The sequence below is a fragment of the Aquila chrysaetos genome, chromosome 10 (assembly GCF_900496995.4).
Source record: "Aquila chrysaetos chrysaetos chromosome 10, bAquChr1.4, whole genome shotgun sequence".
Classification (NCBI taxonomy): Eukaryota; Metazoa; Chordata; class Aves; order Accipitriformes; family Accipitridae; genus Aquila; species Aquila chrysaetos.
The window spans coordinates 38,637,913-38,650,745 of record NC_044013.1 but is presented as its reverse complement, the minus strand read 5'-3'; the positions used below and the strand labels follow the sequence as shown (position 1 = coordinate 38,650,745).

The following is a 12,833-nucleotide window of genomic DNA, read 5'->3' as shown; positions in this document are numbered from 1 at the left end:
TCTTAAAACTGCATAGTTAACTGTACAATATAATGAACACCTGGGGTTCAGAAATTAAAGCGCACACTACATTTAAACCATCTACAATCCAAATTCAGGATGCAATTCATTAATGGGTAAAGATCTCAACATTTTTCTTCCGACCCAATTTCACTGTGTTCTTAGGCTTGTCTTTTTATCTAAGACTGAACAAGATGCATTCTTCCAAAAGTGCGACTATACCCAATATAAACAAGTCTCTCAAGTGAGAGAAAAGCACTCTGCATCTTTCACCTGACAACAAAACTAAGGTCCTTTAAAGGTTCTAAGCAAAATTGTATTATCAGGCTACAAATAAGCATGCTTTAGTGGGAATTTGAATCTAGTTCTGCTTACCATCATGGATTTGATAGAAAGTATATATCCTCAGCAGACGGGAGTCAATGCTTTTTATCAAATCACTGGTAAAGCAACACACTAAGATACCTGCAGAGCCTATCATTCAGCAGCCAAGAATGATGAGAACCTCCTTCTGATGCATTAGTACAGAGGTTCAATTGAATAAACTCAAGAATGACTTTTATACAGTAACATGATAACTTTCCAGAGGTACACTCTGTATTTCAGAAAAATGGAAATAATCATTATTTAACATATCCATCCACATCAAATGAAATTCAACAGATTGTTTTTACTGAAGGTTCCAACAGCAAATAATGAGCAAGCACTTCTGGCCTTAAAAATAATGAAGTACGCAGCCATGCTGACAAAAAAAAATATGACATGCTGCATTAGAATAATAAGTAATTCTCAGATTCCACAAAAGAAATTCTATAAAACTCCACAATTGTTGATCCTGTTCAAAAGATGCACCTACTTTTCAGAACCAACCCATGTAAGAAGGATTTAAGCAGTTGTCAAAGTCCTAATTTCAATACAGACCATGGCGGGGGGGAGAGCTGTCCTAGTTAAGAAACAGTGTTGAAAGGAAAGCTAAAAACAAATAAAACATGCATCACTGACTTGTTTATTTCTGAAATGAGCAAGAAACTTCAGAAGCAAACACAGAGCTCTGAAGTTTGAAGTGTGGTTTTATATCCCTCCCTCTTGCCTAATCAAGGGCATCCTGCTGTTTCAAAGGTAAAGCCCGAAACTGAAAACCAGAGCTGAGTTTTAGTCCCAACCACTCTTTTTCTGTGATATATTCAGGTAATCTTTCACACTGTGTTGTGAGGGTTTGTTCTTTAGTTTCTGCAGACATTCATAAAGACCTCAGTTCCTGTAGCCTCTTTCCCAGGGGTACATGGAAGTTCATGCATAAACCTTCACATTTTATACAGATGAAAAGCAAACAAGGGGTTTGAGGTTCCTTATGCTAACAGCTGTGCAACTGCATCCTTTGTCACCCAGATAATTCAATTTTGTACTGGAAGTTACAAAGGAAGACCCCAAACCAGGTTTTGTGCATGTGTGTGGTGGGTTCATTGTTTTTTTTGCTTGGTGCGTCCCCCCAGCCTTTCTTCAAATATCATTCATTTTAGACACGTTGAGGTATAAAAATATCACAACAGTCATCAGTGTCAGGGAAATTATTGATTACAGTGGTTTTTAAAGCAATCCAACTATAAAGAAAGCATGTAAATAAACCTTATGAGACAAATATAATCTTTGGTTTAGTGTTTTGGGTAGGTTTGGTTTTTTAAGTCATAAATACAGCACAGGAAGATGAAAAGCACTAGTTGATTTTACTCTAATGAAGCTCAAGCTATTTTTAGAGGGAAAACCTCTTTTAAATCCTGAAGTGCTTGGCTGATTTTCACGTTCTTTTATTAAGTTATTTATAAATAATAACAATACCCAGGAGAGCATCTTCTTTCATTGCCTGCAAGCTTTGAACCTCCCCAAATTCTCATTAAACTACTTCAGTAACTTGCTCATAGAGTCATATAATTACAGTCACATAGTAAGCAGTGAAGTTTCTTTTTTTCCAGAAGACATGAACTGTCTCCCTCATTGAGCAGTGTTTGCTATTAAAATAAGAAAACAGGTAAATTGTGCTCAGTCTTGTGTTGCAGTTAAGCACATGACATGCCCAAGTCTCATATTCAGTCTGGGACTATTACAGGGGAAGCCAATCCAGCCACTTATGAAGTGGCCTTGTGTCATTCTGCCACAAATCTTCAAGAGACAGAGGTTCTGCCAGCAGGCTTGGAGATAAAACCCATTCAATCCCATGTAGAGATAAGGCTAACGGAAGAAATCACTGATGCATAACTGCTATCGAGAAAACTCTGCAGCAATAGGAGATAGAGCAGAAAGAGAAAATAGAATTGTATTTTGAAACAGGATTATGGTACAAGTTGTTGTGCACCTTTAAGTAAGCTTTTGCAATACCAAAAATCCTCCATTGTTCAAATCTCTTCCTTGAAAACCATTTTATCTGTGCTGTCACTCAGACAGAGCATATAGCCCTGCCCAAAAAGTCTGTGTTACAGATATTCAGTGGTAAGTCAGTCAGTAAGGTAATTGCTGCAGTCATCCTGACTGGCTAGCTGAGACACTAGCACGCACTTTTAATGCAATAGTTTCTCAAACTTCCTTACTCCAGAAACAAAGAAAACAAGTCAATTGCATTTGGGAAAACAGCGACACACTGATGCCAGAGCTCTTGCAATTAATGGCCAGCAGAGAAACATTTTAACCCAGATTCCTCAATCTCTGCTTGCACTGTATCTTCCAGTTCAATAGATAAAGTGCTGCAGCCTTCCATTACTATTGCACAGCAAGTCTGCAGCCAAATTACACCGTATTCGGTGCTTCTTGGCAAACAGGCCAAACCAAGGCCATGGATAGCATGTACTGTCCTTTCACAGCAGAGCTGTTTTGGTTTTTTTTGTAACCACTATAAAGCAAAGAAATTTATTCATTATGAAGTGCTGCTTCAGTTAAAATCTGTATTAAAATTAAGAGTATGGACCGACGAGAACACCACATTCTGCTTTGACATGAACAAAAAATAAGTTCAATTTAGAGGCAAGTTTTGCAATTAAAAAAACCAAACAACAAACCCTTATTGGACCTGATTAAAGTGGAACTCAGCAGTTCTGAGGCTGCAGAGCAAGCAGCCAGCAGGCACCCAGGGAAGAGGCTCATCACACTCCTCCCTCCCTGCTGCTTCCCCAACCACCCTGGGAAGGAAAAAGGAACTGGTGAATTAGCTGTTTTTCCTACAGTCTCCTTCTTTCCAAGAGAAGATGAAGGAGATGCAGTAGCAAACCACGTGTCAGCCGGAGCAGTTAATGCCCAGGCATCTGTGTGTTCTCCCCCTGCAATTGGAGGCAAGAGAAAAGAGGGAAAGGGAGACAACAGCAGTTCTCTGGTTTTAACCCAACACTGAAGGTCCACTGAAATCCAGAGGAACCTGAGCAGCAGCAGCACAGTGAATGGAAATCAGGGCGTGTGGAGCAGAAAACAGGGATAACAAAAGAAAAGGAAATTAAATTCAGGTAGAAAACTGGTAGCTTTTTCCCAAAAGATCAACACACCTGTAACCAAACACCCTTGTAAGGTGTCTCTCCATCTCATTAAGCGGACTTCTCTGTGCAAATCAGTACTGAAGCGAAAATTTGTAAGCAACATCAATATTCAGAGGAAAAATGGTCAACAAGTCACTCCCTCTATTAAGATCTGGACTGTATTACGAACAAAGTTTGAAAGCAGTTTCCCGGTGATTATTCTCTACTGAATGTGGCCATTTCTGCCCAAACAACAACAGGAAATTTGAAATCTGCTGAAAAATGAAATGCAATAATAACAGTAATAAAAGTATTTAGTACTCCAGAATACTTCACATATATGAAGTACTGCACAAACATTAATTTATCCTAATCATCTCCATGAATCAGGTATGTATTATTAATAGCACCATTATGCAACTGCTGCAGATTCCCGTTATTTCTTTTGCTCACTTCTCTTATTCCTCTTTTCTCTTTCACATGCAGAACACATCCCTCTGATTTGTTTGCTCTCCTTTTCTCCTTCCAAGTTTCTCACCCACCTACTCTGGCACCCCTACCCTCTCTGTTCCCAGTGCTAAACATTTTAAGACACACAGGGATGTTTTATGTCCTTAACTAGCCTGAACACTTTGAACAGGTTCATCTCATTTACCTGCATCACTTACACCTAACACTCTAAGCTGAAAAGTTTTTTTTTACTGGATAGAATGATGCCTGCATAGCAACACTCGCCAGAAACATGCAGTCTTCTGACAACAATTAAAAACACAGCTAACGATATCTGCACCAGCACAGGCACCTGCTTCACCACCAGCCACTTCTTTTGGAAAAGGACAAATGTCTCTTTTTTGAGCACTGGAGCTGAGTAATAAAGCAATAGTCATACAATGACCGTACAATGACAGAACAAATCTACTACAGCAAATTCTGGCAACCACTAAGTGGTCTAGTTTTCATCTAGTTTTACAAGGAATTCATCATAGGTAATAAAATCTGTAATTTCTATCTAAACCTTGGAAGCCTTCATCAATTTTTAGACAAATTCATCAGTATCACCTGATATGATACCATCCACATACAATGCAAGTACTAACCCAAGGGAAATTTTCACTCACATACATAGGCAATATTGCAAATTTAATCAAACACATTAGTCCCTTGTTTGCTGACTTAGCCTATAACTCATTAATAACAGCAGAATTTCTCAGGGCAAACACTAAGTTGACAGGACTCCTTCCTCTGAGGCAGCAGTTTTCAGAGCAGTTTTTAAAATGCTAAGCTAGATCTATTCATCAAAATAATTTTCTTTAGAGGGAAGAGAGTATTACAAGAAAAAGGATGACTTGTTTACCTCGCTGGCCAAAAGCATACAAACAGAGAGGATGAGACAAACACCTTTACTGAGTGGCACAGACCTGAGAAAACAAGCATTCAAAAATCAACTGCAAACATGACCACACTAGATTTGGTATTTCTTTAAGCATCCGACATGCCAAAAGATCTGAGGTATTAGGTAAAAATATTAACAGGGCATCAATATTTGACAAGACCCATCTTCCAGCCTCATTTTAATTAACGGGTGTTAAAATTTTTATTTAAAAATTTAGGCATTATTGTTTTTCTCTCCAGAGGCAGGTAAAACTATCCTTAAATCGTCTCCCACCTCCAGTCAATATAATTTCTAGACAAATCTCCTTTCCCAATAAAACTCAAAATCAGCTAATTTGTAAAATGAATTGAACCAGCAGTGAAGCTTTCCATTGAAGAGAGAAGAACATGATATGCTTTCTCTAACCCTCCCAGAACTGGGGTGCAGCAGAGCAGAGCCCTGCATGCCCCCAACCTGAGGGCTGCCCCGGCAGCACCACGATCCTAACGTGAAAGTGCACAACACCCTTGTGCCAGCTGCGCTGACACAGCAGCCAGCCCCACCCAGGCAAAGCGAATCCAAATGGATGCACGATCCTCACGGCTTAATGGATAGCAGTTTTATGTATTACAGGCATACCAAGGGTTTGCACAGTGCTTCAGCTGTCGCAATTCCCTTGGTGCTTAATATATGGCGGATCCTTTTATTCATCAAAACTTCGTACTCACAGATTTTTTAATTCCCCTCCTTTTTTATGATTATCTACACATGTAAAATTAAGACAGACAGATTCTCCTTCATTCTTAGTCCTTCCAGAAGAGATGATCTTCAAAATGTGACAGACAAATAAAAAGCCAGATTTAGGCAAAAAGCAGAGGTCCACCTTCTCTCCAAAGTCCCTCCCGAGAAGAGCTTTCTGGCTCTCCTACTCTTACTCCCAAGTGAGATACCACCACAAACAATACCGCCTAGGGCTGCCAGCATGCTTTTTAAAGAGCATTCACGGAAAACGCCGCCAAGAGAAAACTCAAGTTTCCGCTTACCCTGTCTCACATGGTAGTGCATAAAGAAAAAGGCTGACAGACGAGTCTGGTACTCTGCAGTGGGGTAATAGCTCATATATTCTCCATTATCAGATCACGGAATAAATATGTAACAGGTTAAAGTACTTAATTTCATAAATTAAGCAGGGTCAAGACCAAGAGAATGCTCCAATATTTGATACAAATATATCATTTTTGTGGCATTAGTTCATTACTTTGCACATATAATAACACACTTGCAAAGTTTATGTTGCCATCTCCATTTTTCAAGCTCTTTCATAGGTTTCACAACTTCACTAAAAAAACATTTCAATTTTTACTGTAGTGTCTTTGTCACAATGTATATATATTCATCATGTAGTTCTACCAATTAGTCTAGCACCATGACTTACTGCACTGCAAATATTCAGCATCAACACTCAGACAAAGCTTGTCAGCTTATCCTAGGAGCATGTTTGGTGTAATCTGCCAGCTTCTGGTGATTTCTTGGGACCTTTTGCTAGCTTTTACAGCTTTTTGACATTAATAGCTCATTAACTGCTTTCTCTGAAGACAAATATGTTGAAACTCTTTAATAATTTCCTCTGCCAGTATGTCTTTCTGAGCTTACTGATTCTCAGTTCAAAAGTTTTGAACATCTTGCAAGCTTTGATTTCTGGCCAAGGTTGTCTTCCGCTTCTACAACAGATTTCTTCATACACCCTACAGTTATCTCCACCTTGCAGTAGTATTCCATGATGAGTTTTGGCCCTGTTTCTTAAAGATCCCCAACTCACACTTATTTGTTTTCTTTTTCTCAGTGTCATGGGGTTTTTTTTATGTCTTGACATTTCCAAATAATCACCTAGAAGATGGTTTAACTGTTTCTGAAACTACCTTATTTAATTCTATTTTTCATGCATTTTTATCCTAAAAACATACTGGAGAGTTTAGCATGTTTAAAGAGATCAAAGTAATCGATGCTTCAATGAATGCTAGGCTCAAATTCTGAAGACATCTGCCAGAAAACGTTTACAAAATGGTTTAAGTTTTCCTCTCTTCATTGTTTCAAACTTTTCAAAATACTGCACTCAGAGGAATGTCAGTTTCTCAGAAGTATATTTTACAACTCCAGGAATATTTTATTTGTAGCCTTCTTTAACAAAATGCCAAATGTATAAAAGAATTTACCACCCCTCCAATAAAAAAACAAAGCAAAAGAAAAAAAACCCAAACACAACATCTAGAAAGAATCAGGTTTAGTCAGATTAACTGACATTGATTTTTCAAAGTACAACATTTCAGGCAACATTCACCTCCAAAATATTAAGATTGGGTTTTTTCCTGGAAACTTTACATTTCCTGATCATGCACGTTTAATAATGAATTCAACCTAACAAAAGTCATAATTCAAGCTTTAAATCAATTAACTTCTAAGTTTTAAAGGTATTAAAGACAATTGAGGATGAACTGGTGGTAAGCCACAATCGAAAAATTTAGTTTTAATTTCCTGTAAAAGCTTTTTGTGCAGTTCTGGCTAGAAGTTTAAGTTATCTTTAAGAAAGCACATTTGAGAAAGCCACAGGCAATTTTTTATTATTTTTTTTTTTTAAATGAAAGCCTGCCCTCTTGTGTAAGACTGAGGTTTAGCATGACTACAGTCAAGAACACAGAGGCATAAAGATCAGTGCTACTCCTTGACTGTCTAGAAAACATAAACCTTGCAGTGCTCTTCTACTGGACTGTGCTGCTTTTGCTAAACGGGAAACATGCAAAACAGCTACTCATAATTTAATGCCCTCTCTGCAAGAAGAATAAAAAGAATGTGCTTTCTATTCCACTTGTTATCTTGACCAATAAACCAGAGTCAATTTGGAAATACTGAAGTACACAGGTAATTTTGGAATTAGTCTCTTCCATCACCTTTCATAAACATTCAGTAAAGACAAAAGGAAAAAAAGGTTTTTCTCTGTCTGACTCTGACAAATAAAGCAGAAGAAATGGAAAAACAGATAAATCATTGGGACTTTCTGTTTTGTTTTTTAACCCTTATCCCAGTTAGTATACTATAAAGGTATCTACTTTCTTAAGAGAGGAGGCCAAGCATGAAGTCTGAGTCACAAGTGACTTGCAAAAGCCCGCTGAAGACAACATATAGATGTCACTTAGTGTTGACAAGATCCTAAAGTCAAAATCACCGAAAACTACCATGACTACTACCTACTGTATGCACTTCACAGTCAGCATAAGCAATAAATGTTTATCCAGCTGCATAATAGCAGCACTGTCACAGAATACATACTGCAAGGCATTGATTGTGGACATACACAACTACAAATGGACAAGGCTTTCACTCATACTTGAAATTAAGAATGTTTCATCCCCCACTAAAGTTAGACACCTCCAACGTAAGTAAATAACAAATAACACCTACTTTCGAAGGTGTTCATGTTCCTTCAGGAATAGTTCTGTTCTTCTGTTATTCACGCCAGACCCACTTTTATATGATCTAAAACCCAACAACAAAACAAAACAGAATCTTAACACAACCTTAATAAGAGTTGTGAATTCAAGTAACATTTTGCTTTATTCAGAGCACAGACGAATAAGCTATGCCAAGTATTCTGCTACAGGAGGGTTTACACCTTCTCCCTCCAAGGACAGTCCCATTGCTATAACAAACAATACAACTTACTCGATATCTTTTCGTACTGATCCCAACAGATTCTCCCTTTCTCGTATTGCCAGAAAGTTCGCTTTGGTCTTGTGGAATTCATGTGTATAATCCTGTAATGAAACAATTATTCCTAAATTAGGATCCTGAGATCAATTTAACAGTACAATATACTCAAGTAAGATCCAACCATCTTTTAAAATGTTAACTGTTTTCTAATTCAAAGTGCAAGACCAACTTATGAAATTAACGTCAAAAATACTTGGAAGTTAATGCAAAGTATTTTTAAAACTCACTGATAGCTACAGCTAAGGTCATAAAGGTAAATCCACTGTAATTCCTTCTCCCAATTTCATGTATCTACACCTTTCTGATGAATTATCATTTTGTGTTGGAATTTCCCATTACCGGTTGAATCAGAAGCCCTAGTAAAACCTACTTATTTGGTGTGGTGAAGGTATTCTTGGGTTTATTTTGTTAAGTTACACCAGATGAAAAAAAAGTCCTTTCTGAACAGTGAAGATGACTTCTCTTTTTTTTTTAATGTTCAAGTTACAATTTCACATTTGAAAACATTTCAGGCAGCTGATACTTCTCAAAAACCAACTTCACTGGCAACTGGTGTCCACCAAAACCATTGTAAACATTCAGCACTACTTTTCATACAAATGCTACGGCATTTACAAAATACTATGCCTTTTATGTTGTTTATTGCACAGATGCAAAACAGAAATCAAACTGTATGTGACCAGCCAAATAAAACATGCGTTTTTAACATTAGTATGCCATGAAAACACCACCAGTTTGAAACACGGTTGATTTATAACACTAATTAGTAGCTTTAGCCATCACATTTCCTTCAACTCCCTTTAGCAGTTTAGATAGTTTTACAATTATATTTTTCTTAAGTGTGATGTTCCCTCTCATGTTGCTATGTGACAGACCACACAGACAAGATAATTTATTACATTTCCCCTTTTGCTATATAAAAGATACCTACATAAAATGTCATGCTTTACTGTTTTTTCTTAGTGAGATACTAGTCACCAATATGACATAAAAAATGCTATTTTTTTCAATTCAGAGTTCACTGATTGCGATGCCTGGAGAGAAGAAAAGTGAGATGGGATTGGCAGCATCTAAATCTTCTGGTAAGACACTCAAGCATGATGTGATATCAGCACTGCTAATAATTATTCCAAACAAAGAAACAAAATAAAAGCAAGGTCATGTGTTTGTTACCTGCAATATGTCTCTATGACGCTGTAACGTATGCATCAGTGCAGCATTCAGGGATGGGACTCCTGCACTATTTGTGTATTCTGCCATTTTGTCATTTATTCCAGTAAGCTAGAGGAAGAAAAAAAAAAAATCAACCCCAAAACATGAAATGGCTTATTCTTGTAAGAAAGTTACAATGAATAAGTTGAAAGAGCTAACTCTAATGACAGACACATACCTTCAGAAACACTTGTCTATCGCTCACACTAGTATTTCCTAATATTCATCACAGAAACGTGTACTGCAGTGTTTCCTAGATGCTGAAGTAAAACCACATAAACTTGAGTTACCTTTCCCAGAAGTTGTTCAATCTCCACAGCCATGGTCTCAAACATTCTGTCCTGGCTTGATCCATTTAAGAGAGGAGTTGTGTCAGAGCTAAGGAAAAAGAGGAGCGGTTACTGAAAAGTACATCATCTTTTCATGAGTGCAAGAAATACAGAAACACTAGTGTTAGGTGTTGGCAAGCTCCACTACCCAGGTTTCCTAGAGAGATGAATTAAGCTCAGAAAAATTACATTTTCTTATCATACATGCCTTTAACTCTTATCTGAGCTAATGACACAGTATCATCTGGGGGAAATATAACCTCTCCTTGCCTGACACCAAACACTTGTCTACTACCAGCACATGTCTAGCACCAATGCCCTTCTCCCCCCAACTTTTAAGCTTGATTGATTTATTTATTTATTGGCAGGAGGGAACGGTGCACTATTAGTATGTTACACCAGCCATATAATTACACCTTAATAACAGTGCTAGGACAAGCCACTGACCTATTAAGCAGTCAGTGTTCTACAGAGCAATGCAAACCACACAATTTATCGCAATTACAGTTTCATACAGTACCACCTTCTCTATGCTTTTTAAAATAAACTAAAACCACAATGAGAAGTCATATCTAAGCAACAGAATAGAAACAAAACACTTTGTCTGCCAACCTGCAGAAGGATGACAACTAATACCTTTCAGAGACTACTCTTTGCTTTGGTAAGCTACCGTAACTAGAGTAAGAGAAGTAAGTTTTGCACAGGACAGCAAAAATAAGTAAAACAATTAGATTACATGGCAAGTAACAGCACAGAGCTAGAATCAAGAGAGAGACTGGGACTCTGATTCAAGAGTAATGTGATGATTCTTGAGGCGCTCTCAGGCTTCCAGAACCAGAAATTCATGGAAAAGGTTCAAAAGTGATTCAATCACCAAACTAACTAACTAAATAAAAATATCAACACAGATACATACAGTAGTCACACTCACAACTAATACTCAGTGCTGGGACCCACGGTTAATAAGCAAAGAATGGCAGTTTTTAAAGGTTGTGCACAGGGACAGAGAAGCTGATAATTAGTGCTGTGGAACTGCAGGGAAGACCTCAACTCTGACCCGTAAGCTAGAAAGACTTGAAAAGTTTTATCACATTAATTCTTCAGTCAACCATGAATCTGCCTAAAGCAAACAGAAACTACTCATATATACATGTATATATACGCACACATATATGTATTTATCTGGTTCATATATACACCTAAAAACCCCCATATATATAGCTCTCACTACTCATCTTAGGAGAAAGCCAAAAAGAAACAGCTACCCCTTCTGAAGAGAGGGCTAGTCCCCTGCGCAACCTTGGACCAGTCACAGCTGCTCAGCGCTCCAGTTCCCTTATCATTAAAACAGAGATTACAAAAACTACACCAGCCCACCTGGGAGATGTAAAATTGCCCTAAATTGCCCTAATACTGGAATCCCCGAAAACCTCCTGCTAGTTTAATACAAGAAAAACTAGAAAATAAAGTCGATGTAGCGAGCATTAAAAAGCCCTATCATCAGTTCACACACTAACCCCCGAGTTACAAACTGAAGTTTAAATTCAGCTTCCCCTAGTGACACATACGCTCTCACGATGCACCACGGCAGCCCACACACCTTCCTGACTCACATGCCAATATCACTCAATATTGCATCAAGACCAACACCAGCGCCAAGAATTGCTGAAATCAGCTTCTTAAAAAGCTAAGCTTAAAAGCCACAGGTGGGACTAGCACTCAGCAATTTTTAAAAATGAACCAAGAACCACAAGCAGCATTTAAAACGTAACGAAACGGGCTAGTACCTATACCTGTCGCGCCTTCCGTCTCGGGTGCTGCTGTAGCTGGTGCAGAGTTTGCTGAAGGAAACCAGCTTCAGGTCCAGCTCGTTCTCCAGCTGCCTCGCCTGCTTCCTGAGATCTGCACGGGGCGGACGAGGACGGGGAAGAGGCGGGGGGGAGAAGTCACAAACCCGCACGGTGACCCCACGCCTTTGGGGGACGCGTTTTCACGGGGTGCTTTCGAGCGGAGCTGGCGCATTCCCCTCGGGAACCCCAAAGAAAGGAACCCCACAGAGAAAGGAACCCCACAGAGAAAGGGGGGGACCCTGGCAGATGGGGGAGCACCCCATGCTGAAAGGAGAAGGGGGGGGCACGGCTGAACACCCACAGGCCCTGTTCCACCCGAGCGGGAGGGTCCGGCGCGGGCTGCCGTCCCCCTCACCGCGGGTCCCAGGACCTCCCCGCCGCGGGGCTCAGCCAGGCACCGGCGCCTCATGGCTACGGGGCCGAGGGGGCCACCGCAGCCTCCGGCAACGGGCGGCGCCGGCCCCCAGAGGCGGGCAGAGGGAACCCGGCGGCGGTTCCGCCCTGCCCGCACCGAGCTGTGCCCCGGGAGGACCCCGCGGCACGCAGCCGCCCCGTCCCCGCCGCCCTCAGGCCCCACTCGCCTTCCCAGTAGTTGCTGCTCCCCGCCGCCATCTTTGTTGTCCAACGTCAGCCGCGGCCCGGAGAGACCGCGCCGCCGAGAAGAGCGGACTAGAGCGTCCCCCTAGAAGGCGCGGCGCCCGACGGGACGGGCGGACCTCCAGCTGCAGCGCCCCCCAGCGGTTCGGCGGGGGCCTCACCCCGGCGGTCTCGGTACAGCGCCGAGCACCGGGCGGGAGGCGCCGGTCCCGGC

At 40.2% G+C, this 12,833-nt stretch overlaps 1 protein-coding gene across 3 annotated transcripts in view; it reads right to left on the bottom strand.

The window, feature by feature from the left end:
* GOSR1 (golgi SNAP receptor complex member 1) overlaps nucleotides 1–12,709 on the bottom strand; it is a 32,307-nt gene extending 19,598 nt beyond the window's left edge. Inside the window, exons 1-6 of one of the 3 annotated variants that reach the window (XM_030028525.2) lie at nucleotides 12,604–12,709; nucleotides 11,960–12,074; nucleotides 10,134–10,221; nucleotides 9,805–9,912; nucleotides 8,584–8,675; nucleotides 8,323–8,397 (exon numbers count right to left, since the gene is read on the bottom strand). In XM_030028525.2, coding sequence (XP_029884385.1) covers nucleotides 8,323–8,397; nucleotides 8,584–8,675; nucleotides 9,805–9,912; nucleotides 10,134–10,221; nucleotides 11,960–12,074; nucleotides 12,604–12,634 — 509 coding nt within the window. In that variant the 5' untranslated portion in view covers nucleotides 12,635–12,709. The remainder of the gene's footprint in view (nucleotides 1–8,322; nucleotides 8,398–8,583; nucleotides 8,676–9,804; nucleotides 9,913–10,133; nucleotides 10,222–11,959; nucleotides 12,075–12,603) is intronic. The other 2 variants (XM_030028523.2, XM_030028524.2) reach the window with 2 other exon arrangements.
* Nucleotides 12,710–12,833: the final 124 nt, after the last annotated feature.